This window comes from Schistocerca cancellata, chromosome 5, assembly GCF_023864275.1.
Source record: "Schistocerca cancellata isolate TAMUIC-IGC-003103 chromosome 5, iqSchCanc2.1, whole genome shotgun sequence".
NCBI lineage: Eukaryota > Metazoa > Arthropoda > Insecta > Orthoptera > Acrididae > Schistocerca > Schistocerca cancellata.
The window spans coordinates 114,299,070-114,312,514 of NC_064630.1; the positions used below are offsets into that span (position 1 = coordinate 114,299,070).

At 42.0% G+C, this 13,445-nt stretch overlaps 1 protein-coding gene across 1 annotated transcript in view; it reads left to right on the plus strand.

The window, feature by feature from the left end:
• LOC126188387 (hemicentin-2-like) overlaps window positions 1-13,445 on the plus strand; it is a 724,732-nt gene that overhangs the window by 415,067 nt on the left and 296,220 nt on the right. The window contains exon 2 of the mRNA XM_049929987.1: window positions 1,858-1,990. Coding sequence (XP_049785944.1) covers window positions 1,858-1,990 — 133 coding nt within the window. The remainder of the gene's footprint in view (window positions 1-1,857; window positions 1,991-13,445) is intronic.

Genomic DNA, 13,445 nt, shown 5'->3' on the forward strand with positions numbered 1-13,445 from the left:
CAAAAGTTATTCTGATCTTTTATGTAGGTACTTATAATTCCTGTAACACTGATGTATATGTTATTTCGATTCTTTTGTACAGCCTGTATTACTACAAATCTTATCTCTATTACTATGTTTTAATGATGTTTTCTGTATCTTTGCAATTGTATTCTCATGTTATAAAATTGTAATCGTCACCAGTTCATCATATTATTATCTTGTAAGTTACATTTCACTGCACACGTTTCTGTTGGTCATAGTATATGGACAATATGTGAGAAGCAGGGACTGTTAGTGTTTGCACGTGTGTTAATAATTCAGCAAGGAACTGGATAACAGCATTGCTGGTTCTAAGGACAATTCCAAAAACTTTGTGAGTGCACAAGTGGTGGTTATGGACTTGCTATATTATCCGCAAGACTCTTCAATGGTGATTGTGCACCTGCACAGTCACAACAGATGGCTACTGGCCATCTCTACAAGGACTACAGTGGGTCTGCATCTTTGATGACCCACCAATACCATTATTTCTACAAGGACTACAGTGGGTCTGCACCTCTGGTGGCCCACCAATACCACAATCTCTACCAGAACTACAGTGGGTCTGCACCTCTGGTAGCCCACCAATACCATACTCTCTACCAGGACTACAGTGGGTCTCCTCTGTGATGACGTAACTACCAATATTCTTCAAAACTTCGAATGACTCTGCTGTGGGTTTCCTCTGTTGTTGCCCATTACCTGTCTGCATGTCAAGAGTCAGCACTGTCTTTCCGTTAGAAGGACAACACTACTTCTTCAAGACAGCATGGAAATCCACTACTTCCGTGTGCATTCTCTTTTACTGCTCAGACTTTGAGAAAAAAAACAACACTGCAATTTTACTGTGATGAATGATCAGGACTGTCTTTATGGACTGTGAGAAAATTTTAGAATTTGACCAACATTGTATCAATAAGTGTGTGCATTTGATATATTTGTTATTGTAATTATGAAAAATTTTATCAAATCATTATTGGCCACTGCCCAAAACAATTTGTAAAATTTTTTGTGGGGAGCATGGGGTCTATGTAAGTAGGCTGTTTATGTTTTCTTATTGGCAACGTTACGTAGCGCTCTGTATGAAAATCACTGGCTGTGCTGTGTGCAGTATGTGGCTAGTTTGCATTGTTGTCTGCCATTGTAGTGTTGGGCTGTTGGCTGTTAACAGCGCATAGCGTTGCGCAGTTGGAGGTGAGCCGCCAGCAGTGGTGGATGTGCGGAGAGAGATGGCGGAGTTTTGAAATTTGTAAGACTGGATGTCATGAACTGCTATGTATATTATGACTTTTCAATACTATTTAGGTAAATACATTGTTTGTACTCTATCAAAATCTTTCATTTTCTAACTATGCCTATCAGTAGTTAGTGCCTTCAGTAGTTTGAATCTTTTATTTAGCTGGCAGTAGTGGCGCTCGCTGTATTGCAGTAGCTTGAGTAACTAAGATCTTTGTGAGGTAAGTGATTTGTGAAAGGTATAGGTTAATGTTAGTCAGGGCCATTCTTTTGTATGAATTATTGAAAGTCAGATTGCGTTGCGCTAAAAGTATTGTGTGTAACGTTAGTGAATGTTTGAGTTCGTTCAGTTTTGCTCAGCTGTTTGAAAAAGGAACACTGTAAGAGGTTTATCAGAACAGTAATTCATAAATTTTTTTAAGGGGACGTTTCATTCAGTTTGTTCTTATATATGCTTCTTCTTCTACAAATTTTAGGTGAAATATGGGTATGTTAATGTTCTTAAGCGTATATTGATTTCTCTCAGCTGCGTGTCATGTAAAACTGTTGTGCCACTATTCAGAGGACTAATACATTTTCTCTTCTCCTTTGTGCCGGCAGTTCCCCTGCAGCAGGTGCACGTGTTGGCTGGAGGAGACGCCCGCTTGCCGTGTGACGTGTCCTCGATGGAGAGCGGCGACGCGGCTCAGTTGGTGCTGTGGTACCGCGAGGACCTGGGCACGCCCGTCTACAGGTGCGTGGCGCGGCGCCTGTCCCGGCAGCAGGCCTTAGTCGAGTGTTTTGCACAGCACTAACCAACTTTACAAATCGATTATATGACGAATTGTACGCCCACTCGCATGTCCATTTCTTATACAGTCGAGCTATTGCTGTTGTGCATGTTGATGGTGATGGAGTCGTGTGTGGGCTATAGTCTGGCTCAATCGTATCTAGATGACGCCATTTGGACAGCTTTCTTTTCAGGTATCGTAAAGCGTAGCGCAGTGGCATAACAATGTTTCGACAATCTAGGCGTGTACCCCAGGACCCGTTTCCGTGAGGGAGTAGTTGTGAAGGAGAAAAAATGTGGAAGAAGAGTGGAAGAGTCAGGGTGAAGGTGTACGGAAGGGCAGATAGTATCGCTCATAAGCTATTTCGAAATTATAATTTATTCTGGAAGTTAGATTTGAACATTCTTCATGGTAAGCAGCATTAGGAAGAGGTATTATGCTACGATACATAATATTACTTTCATTGGTTTATATACAGGGTGTAAATTCTAAGTTGACAAACCCGAATAACCCGAAAAATAAACTTCACACGAAAAAATGTGTATAAGCCAAAGTTGATAATTTTCGAGGGGGACATCTGCTGGTGTTAAAATTAGCCCACCACCCCAGCCCTTGGGGCGTGTGGCGGGAAGCAACTTAAAAATTTCAAATGGGAACCCCCATCTCTTATTGCTGAATTACATTCTAAATAAAAAACTACGTTCATTTTGTCCTAAACATTTCTTTTGATTCTTGGTAGTTGGTGCTGTAATTCAAGAAAATCCATGTTCTAATTTTTGCGTGGAAAATGGTTACGGATAATCTTTTACTTTGTTTACTCTATTAGTTGATGAGTTCATTCATTAGCAAGTAGTATGTTTGGTTAGTTAGCTAGCTAATCAGACGATTTGTTTGATAATTAAAAGTTGTGTGGCCTCATGACCACGAAACAAAACTTAACCGAATCTGCAGAAAAAAATTAATGCAGTATTTGAGTCAACATTTGTAAAACTCTAATTCCTCTCTCTCAAACCCCACCCTATGGAGACAGTGGGACAGTTTTAGTTTTAGCGAATCAAAATTTACGAAGTCAATAAGTATTTTTTATTTATCCGTAACCATTTTCCACACAAAATTTAGAACATGGATTCTCTTTAATTACAGCGCCAACTACCAACAATAAAAAAAATTGTTTAAGAGAAAATGTATGTAGTTTTTACGTAGAATCTGATTCTGCAATAAAAAACGGGGTTCCCATTTGAAATTTTAAAGTTGCCTCCCGCCCCGCCCTCAGGGGGCTGGGATGGCGGGTTAATGTTAGCACCAGATGAAATCACCTCGTAAATAATCATCTTTACACATTTTTTCATGTGAAGCTTATTTTTCCAGTTATTCTGGTTTGTCAGCTCAAAATTTACACCCTGTGTCCCATTTTATCTTGACCATCCTAATTAACTGTTTGTCCAGATCCAAATTACAAAATGTTTCAAACAAATGTTCTTTACCCGTCAGGGGGACATCAATCAGCATGATTACCTTCGTTGTAGCTTTGTTGTCAATGATGTATTTTACAGTTGTGGCAGATTTGTTTACCATGAACATACGTGTGCATGTTTGAGCTTCAGTGTACGATTTTGGACAAACAGGGTTGTAAACCTTAATAGCTACTGAAATATAAACAGATGTTTTTGTATACCGCTAGCCGGGATTCCCTGTACGCCTCTTAGTGGTTCTGAGACACTTGCTTCTTTATGGATTTCCAGCATGTTAGATTAACTGCATGAAGACAACTTTCTATATAGAAATAGCCGAAGTTACACAGTTCACTTTTGTCATCATTTAAACAAAAAAGTGAATCTTTCTACTTTTGCTGTTGCTATATCGAGCTCGTTTCTTTCTACTATCTGGGGACATGTTATGCAAAGTGAGGCTACACAACAAAAATGTAAGATGTACATTCTACGTTTTTTTCCGTTACGGCTTTGCATTGAGGGAAAATGGAATTGGAAAACGAATAGTATCATTACAGTAATCAAGGAGACTCTGTGGCTGTGTGTTGTACCGTATTTTGAACTGTACCACACAAAAAAGCATTACTCAAATTTATAACTTTCCTTCCCTGTCAACAGAATGATTTCAATAAACGAATATAAAGACAACGCGGTGATGAGGGCTACTCAAAAAATGGTGAGGGGAAGGGAGCGGAAGCATGGCGGTGGGAGGTCTCTAGAAGTCAAACTTAGCTCTGGGTGATAGTTTCCATGATTATGCTAGTGATGGATAGGTCTCAGGTAGCTCACTGCAATTTCTATTTACTGTCATGGTTGTATGTGTTGTTGAGTGTGATGATAGCAGGAGATAAACGAAATTGTCTGCGTCAGACACATTTTTTAATAACAATCCTGGCGCATTTCAAAGAATGGCACTCATCTTCATGGGCTATAGAGCCTTATACGAGTATTTCTGCTTGCTAGTCAGCGTTGTCTGTTTAACATGTCATTTTGCTATGCTAATTTGTTTTTATCGTCATTGTTGAATGTGGCACTGAATGTAGCGGTGCAAACGTAACACATTAGGGCTCTAGCTGTTCAAATAAGCCGTCCGTGGTGGTCGAGCGGTTGTAAGCGCTTCATTCTGGAACCGCACGCCCGCTACGGTCTCAGGCTCGAATCCTGCCTCGGGCATGGATGTGTGTGGTGTCCTTAGGTTAGTTAGGTTTAAATAGTTCTAAGTTCTAGGGGACTGTTGACCTCAGATGTTAAGTCCCATAGTGCTCAGAGCCATTTGAACCATTTGAATTTGTTCCAACAAGATGTATTCTGCAGTACTACTGAATGAATACAAAAGAAGAGCTCGCCATATTCTGTAAACATGGAGGTAAGCCGTGCTTTATATGTCAAAGAGCACTGCGCAGCTGTTCAGAGATACAGATAAAATTAAATAACGGAATCTAGTGTTTCTAATAGCTATATAAATGTGAGCACATGAATTACATCTTTGATAAGCTATATATTACTGCCGATACTCCTTCACGTATTCCATGCGTCCTTGAATAGTTAGGCTGTGCGCTCGAAAGAGGACTTGCTAATTGCTGAAACTTGCTACTGTGTTCCCTGTTGGCTTTCGTCTCATGCTCTTCAGATAATGTTTGTTGACTGATTTTTCTGACGTTTAGTCGCACGAGAGTTTGTCATTGTCAGGGATTCACGACCAATTATGAAGACAGAAGAAAGCCGCAAGGTAAGCGGATCCTGGATTCCTGAGCTGCAGCGAACGACCGTCACAGGTAACAATGAGAGAACCACAGTGACAATGACAAGGTAAATGATCGCAGTCTCTGGCGCAACAGGTACACGTGCGTCAGTCAACATGGTTCAAATGACCCTGAGCTGTTAGAACTACTTAAAACTAACTAACCTAAAGGCATCACACACATCCATGTCCGAGGCAGGATTCGAACCTGCGACCGTAGCTGTCACGCGGTTCTGGACTGAAGCGCCTAGAACCGCTGGGCCACCGCGGCCGGCTGCTGCGTCATTCCAGTTCATCACCAGCAATGAAGGGTGAATCTTGGACAATGCTAGCCACTCGTGCTGGAGAAGCGCCGGACAGAAACACTAAACATACAATGGCCGAAGAACCCGAGGCAGGGAACCCGCGAAGATGTTGCCTGTCTCTATCTCTAATACTTCGGGATCGTTTTAATATTCTTCTATAACCTGTACACACGCTATCAAGTCACATTAAATAACTGCCTGACTATAGCCTCAATGACAACGATGTGCAGCATGAAAGGCTGCGAGAAATACAGGAAGAGAGCCAGTGAGGGTCAAGAAATTCCAAAATGGTTCTGGAACCATGCCGACTTCAGTGCTGTGGCCAGCTGTGATAGGTCCGGGATCTATGGCGCGGAACAGGCCGATGGAGATAGTCAAACATATTGTCGATTGGGTTTAAATCCGGGGAGTTTGGTGGCCAGGGGAGGTTGGCAAACTCATCCTGGAGCTCTTCTGACCACGCACATGCATTGCAAGGTCTATGACTCGTCCACTGTCCTGCTGGCAGATGCCATCGTACCGAGGAGATACAAAGTGTTTGTACTGGTGGACATAGTCCCCAAGGATAGATGCATACTTGTGTCGACCCATTGTGCCTCCCCGAATTACGAGAACAGCCAGGGAAGCTCAGGAAACATTCCTCGGAGCATGACGCCCCCTCCTCCAGCATGGACCTTCCGTACGATTGTTGTAAACTGTTTGTTTTCAGACATTTCAACACCGTAGAAGCCAGTCAGTCTGATGGAGCGTAAAACGAGATTCATCTCAACAGGGCACCAGTCGCCACGCAGTAAACTTCCATTTGCGATTTTGGAGTGCCAATTCCAGCCTTATTTTGGTGAACAGCGGACAGTAGCGGTGCATGAACCCGGCGCGTGCTGTGGAAATCCTTAATCAGTGACGTTCGCTGAACGGTCGCTGAGAACTGTTAGTAGCGGCTTGGTTCATCTGGGCGGCAGTTTATCAACAGTTGCACATCTATTCGCCCGTACACATCTCCGCAGCCATCGTTCAAAAACGGTTCAAATGGCGCTAAGCACTATGGGACTTAACATCCGAGGTCATCAGTCCCCTAGACTTAGAACTACTTAAACTTAACTAACCTAACGACATCACACACATCCATGACCGAGGCAGGATTCGAACCTGCGACCGTAGCAGCAGCGAGTCATCGTCCACTTCTGTAAACTATGGCCTGAATTGCACCACAGTTTCTCTGCGCGGGTTTTGTGTAGCGTCATTTTCCTATGCTCGGTATACTTCAACCCCACTGGTGCGCAAACGGTTTGGACTTAGCCGTTTCTGAAATTCTCCTTCCTTTGTCCCGAAAGGCAACGATCACTCCCTTTTGGAAATCAGATAAACATATAATATAAACAGAAAATATAACAACGATAGGACTGTTGCCCCTGTCCTCCCGTCACGCATTAGAACTAGTGTGGTGGTGACATTAGCATGACTGTACCGAGTACGAGTCTGCTCTGCAATGCACAGCTTACTGCAACAGCTTATGAGTATAGGGAGTAAGATGACAAAGAAGATTAAGCTGTTGCTGACTGAAATAGAATTTCATCACTGCAGTGTCTGTTACTACAGTTGCAAGATGGGGGTACACTAGACATGGCGTACACCTGAATAAGAGAGGAAAAGATACGTTGGCTAAGCTTCTTGCAGAAAGTGTACAGCATTCTGCTCTTAAAGCTTGTTGCAACCAGTTGGCTGCATTATAGAAAGCGTATTCTTGTACAGTTGTTGCTCAGAGCCATATTTAAAATTACAATATTTTTATCAGCCCGTGTATTCGAACATAAAAGCACCAAGAAGAAAATTTTAATTACTGTATGACAATTAATGTTAATAAACGGTGTGAGAAAATGAGACATGCTTCTTGTTACATAGAGGATTTTTTTGAATTTAGAGTAGTGTAAAAAGGAACCTAGTACTTCCAGACTTTTAGTGCAAAACACCATTTCTGAAAAAGTAACTGCGCATAAAGAACCACGCCTTAAATGGGGAAGCTTACTATTTGCATTTAGAACTAAAAAAAATTTTCGTATTCATTACAGTTTACAAACTGGTGAGTTATGCAATCAAGTCACAGCTTAGAAAATTGTAAGCAAATTATCCAGATTAAGCATGAAGAAAAATTAAGTAAGGCTTTCCTTCTGTCTCTAAAAAATCATTTGATACTAACAGATTTCAGGACAAGGAGTGTGAATCTTATAACAGAATTTTAAACAGAACTGGCATGAATCTTACAAAAGACGAAGTTTCCTTATCGGATAAAGGTTAAAATAAAATGTAATCCTAAGTTATCTGATAAAAATGTTATAGAAAATATGATTCTAGACCTAAAAACTTGTCTGGATAGCATAAAGTTGGAAAGTTCTTGCCAGAGCAGAATAGCTCATGATGTACACTATTGTAAGAAAAAATTTAGCTAATTATCAAAGTACAATTAATCGAGACAAAAAGTTAATCAAAGGCTTTATCGTAAAGTTCAAAGAAAATAATGGAATAATTACGAAATCCGTTAAAGGTGTTGCTCTAGTTGTTGCTAGCAAACAGGAGTATGTAACGCAAACTGTAGAGTCTTTTGAGAAAAACAACATTTTCGAGCTTATGAGGAACCCGCTCCTGTTTTGCAAGGAGAAATTAGATCTGCTATTAATGATGCTAAATTTCTGCTCAGACCGTTTCATAAAATATGCCTCATTAACATGAACCCTCAACTTCCAAAACTACGTTCCCAATTTGAAGCCCATAAAATAGATTATCCGATTCGACAGATTTAGAGTAGTATGAGTGCTGCTTATCACTACCTAGCGAAGTCTCTTCATGACAAATTAAAAAAGTTATGTTTTTTCATAAAAAATATTCTATTTTCAACAATAAAAATCTCGTTAGTAAAATAAAAGACTTGCATTGTTATCTAAATATCAGGGTGTTATCGTTAGATTTTAAAAGTCATTCCACGAACCTAACTTTAGATAAAGCAAAAGAAATTTTCATAAAAAAGAGATTTCTGATAAGCAAATTACTGACTTCACGAATTTAATCCAAACTATAATGTAATATAGCTATTTCGAGGTCAATGGGCAGTTGTCTTAGCAATACGACGGTCTTACAATGGGTATCAGTTAGCTGGTATTCTTGCAAACATATTCATACATTTCTTATAAAAATTTTTTTTTTAATTTTTGAGCCGCCACTCTAGGTATCCTCTCATACTCCAGATATGTACATGACGTTTTGGACACCTGCTGAGGGCCTAATACCGACACTGACTACGTCTTAAAAAATTTTTAAGGAACTTGACAAACACCGATTTCACATGTGAGACAGAAAACGAATTCCGTTAGTCAAATTATTACGATCTGGTATTAGTAGTAGCTGATAAGAAAATGTAACTGTAAACTAAAACTGAAGAAACTGAAAAAAGGGGCTTGTTTAAGTACATGGGACTTGGATAAACTGAAAGAACCAAAGGTTATAGAGAGTTTCAGAGTGAGCATTAGGGAACGATTGACAAGAACGGGGGAAAGAAATACAGTAGAAGAAGAATGGGTAACTTTCAGAGATGAAATAGTAAAGGCAGCTGAGGATCAAGTACGTAAAACGACGAGGGCTAGTAGAAATCCTTGATTGACAGAAGAGGTGTTGAATTTAATTGATGAAAGGAGAAAATATAAATAAATATAAATGCAGTAAATGAAGCAGTCAAAAAGGAATACAAACGTCTCAAAAATGAGATCGACAGGAATTGCAAAATGGCTGAACAAGGATGGCTAGAGGAGAAATGTAAGGATATCACTAGGGGTAAGATAGGTACTGCCTACAGGAAAATTAAAGACACCTTTAGAGAAAAGAGAACCAATTGTATGAATATAAAGAGCATACATGGAAAACCAGTTCTAAGCATGAAACGGAAAGCAGAAAGGTGGAGGGAATACTTAGAGGATCTATACTGGGGCGATGTACTTGAGGGCAATAGTATGGAAATGGAAGAGGACGTAGATGAAGATGAAGTGGAGATGTGTTACGGTGTCACGAGTTTGACAGAGCACTGAAAGACATGAGTCGAAACAAGGCCCCAGGAGCAGACAACATTCCATTAGAACTACTGATAGCCTTGGCCTGACAAAACTCTACCACCTCGTGAGCAAGATGTATGAGACATGAGAAATACCCCCTGACTTCAAGAACAATGTAATGATTCCAATCCCAAACAAATCAGGTGTTGATAGGTGTGAAAAATACCGAACTATCAGTTTAATATGTCACGGCTGTAAAATACTAACACGAATTCTTTACAGGCGAATGGGAAAAGTGGTAGAAGACCACCTTCAGATAGAACAGTTTGGATTCCGTAGACATGTTGGAACAATTGAGGCAAAAGTGACCCTATGTCTTAACTTAGAAGATAGATTAAAGAAAGGCAGACCCAAATTCCGAGCTTTTGTAGACTTAGAGAAAGCTTTTGACAATGTGGACTGGAATACTCTCTTTCAAATTATGAAGGAGGTATGGTGCAAACACATGGAACGAAAGGCTACTTACAATTTGTACAGAAACCAAATGGCAGTTGTAAGAGTCGAGGGGCATGACCCGAAAACAGTTGTTGGGAAGGGAGGGAGACAAGGTTGTAGCCTATCCCCGATGTTATTCAACGACACTCTAATTCTGCAAGAGACAGCAAACGACCTGGAAGAGTAGTTGAACGGAATGGTCAGTGTCTTGAAAGGAGGACATAAGATGAACATCAACATAAGCAAAACTAGGATGATGGAATGTAGTCGATTTGAATCAGGTGATGGTGAGGGAATTGGATTACGAAATGAGACACTTAACGTAGTAGATGAGTTTTGCTATTTGGGCAGCAAAATAGCTGATGATGGTCGAAGTAGAGAGAATTTAAAATGTAGACTGGCACTGGCAAGGGTAGTTTTTCTGAAGAAGAGAAATTTGTTAACATCGAGTATAGATTTTAGTGCCAGTAACTCTTGTCTGAATGTATTTTTATGGAGGGTAGCCATGTATTGAAGTGGAACAAGGACGATAAATACACTCCTGGAAATTGAAATAAGAACACCGTGAATTCATTGTCCCAGGAAGGGGAAACTTTATTGACACATTCCTGGGGTCAGATACATCACATGATCACACTGACAGAACCACAGGCACATAGACACAGGCAACAGAGCATGCACAATGTCGGCACTAGTACAGTGTATATCCACCTTTCGCAGCAATGCAGGCTGCTATTCTCCCATGGAGACGATCGTAGAGATGCTGGATGTAGTCCTGTGGAACGGCTTGCCATGCCATTTCCACCTGGCGCCTCAGTTGGACCAGCGTTCGTGCTTGACGTGCAGACCGCGTGAGACGACGCTTCATCCAGTCCCAAACATGCTCAATGGGGGACAGATCCGGAGATCTTGCTGGCCAGGGTAGTTGACTTACACCTTCTAGAGCACGTTGGGTGGCACGGGATACATGCGGACGTGCATTGTCCAGTTCCCTTGCCGGTCTAGGAATGGTAGAACGATGGGTTCGATGACGGTTTGGATGTACCGTGCACTATTCAGTGTCCCCTCGACGATCACCAGTGGTGTACGGCCAGTGTAGGAGATCGCTCCCCACACCATGATGCCGGGTGTTGGCCCTGTGTGCCTCGGTCGTATGCAGTCCTGATTGTGGCGCTCACCTGCACGGCGCCAAACACGCATACGACCATCATTGGCACCAAGGCAGAAGCGACTCTCATCGCTGAAGACGACACGTCTCCATTCGTCCCTCCATTCACGCCTGTCGCGACACCACTGGAGGCGGGCTGCACGATGTTGGGGCGTGAGCGGAAGACGGCCTAACGGTGTGCGGGACCGTAGCCCAGCTTCATGGAGACGGTTGCGAATGGTCCTCGCCGATACCCCAGGAGCAACAGTGTCCCTAATTTGCTGGGAAGTGGCGGTGCGGTCCCCTACGGCACTGCGTAGGATCCTACGGTCTTGGCGTGCATCCGTGCGTCGCTGCGGTCCGGTCCCAGGTCGACGGGCACGTGAACCTTCCGCCGACCACTGGCGACAACATCGATGTACTGTGGAGACCTCACGCCCCACGTGTTGAGCAATTCGGCGGTACGTCCACCCGGCCTCCCGCATGCCCACTATACGCCCTCGCTCAAAGTCCGTCAACTGCACATATGGTTCACGTCCACGCTGTCGCGGCATGCTACCAGTGTTAAAGACTGCGATGGAGCTCCGTATGCCACGGCAAACTGGCTGACACTGACGGCGGCGGTGCACAAATGCTGCGCAGCTAGCGCCATTCGACGGCCAACACCGCGGTTCCTGGTGTGTCTGCTGTGCCGTGCGTGTGATCATTGCTTGTACAGCCCTCTCGCAGTGTCCGGAGCAAGTATGGTGGGTCTGACACACCGGTGTCAATGTGTTCTTTTTTCCATTTCCAGGAGTGTAGTTTAGACAAGGCGAGAATAGAGGCTTTCGAAATGTGGTGCTACAGAAAATGAAGAAGATTAGATGGATAGATCACGTAACTAAAGGGAGGTACTGAATAGAATTGTCAAGAAGAGGAATATGTGGTACACCTTAACTAGAGGAATGGATCGGTTGATGGGACATGTTCTGAGGCATCAAGGAATCACCAGCTTAGTATCGGAGGGCAGCGTGGAGGATAAAATCGTAGAGAGAGAGACCAAGAGATGAATACACTGAGCAGGTTCAGAAGGATGTAGGTTGCAGTAGGTACTTGGAGTTGGAGCAGCTTGCAGAGAACGGGGTAGCATGGAGAGCTGCACCAAACCAATCTCTGGTCTGAAGACCACAACAACAACAACAACTGCAGAAGTTGAGTTTTACTACAAACACTAATTTGTACTTCCAGAAAAACTTGAAATAAAAGAATCAGCTGCTCATCTATGCCCTAGCTGTTTAATATCATCAGCAGACGCCTGCACTAACAAAACTGTTAAAATTGCGATCTATGAACCACACTTGGTGTATAAGACAACAGAGTTTAATTTAATAATTTTACACATCTATGATTCACGTCGTCTGTGACAATATTTCTCCCATATCTGAAAAAGTTCGTCAACTACGCAAAGAGTGCTACGTTTACACCAAACTAGCATTTAAAATATGATTGCCCGCTCTGTATTAAGTACTCAGTGCTATTTCCATTCCTAAACCCATGTGCCCCTTTAAACAGACATCTAAACTTAGTTATGGAATGTTAGAATCAGTATAAAACGTACTCCCCATTAATAGTTAAAATCCATTATTTGCTTAAACAGTTTGGTATGAGAATGTGAGTGAAACATACTTTTCAGAAATGAAAGCTAATGCTTGAGTATCAAATATATTAGTGATTAACGAGTTAGAGATATGTATTTGACAGAGATTAATTTCACTTTCAGTACTGGTCCGAAAAGCTTGAAAAATACGAAATAAATAAAATCAAGCTATGGTTTTAAGCTCCAGGTGCTTGGCTTCGACAGCAGATGGCAGAATGTATTCTCGGAGCTATGGACCCCATTTGATGTAATACACAGCAGGGCCTTAAAGTAATTATTATTCACTTCTTAAATTTTTCCTAGGGAGGCTGTCTCAACTTGATAAAATCCACATCATGTACCATGACGTTAAGAGTGTTGCGCTGGCCTGTGCTGATTAACCATCTGGTCCCACCGAAAATCGGCGGCAAGCCAACTGATTGGTCTGACGAGGCGCTGTGTACAAACCAATACTTGCAGATTTGCTGCACAACCAACGATTTGACTTTGATAGCAGACTACAACATTGTTTCATACAGTCTTTGTGTCTAGCGAGTGACTTAACACCTCATGGATGAACTGCATTTCTTA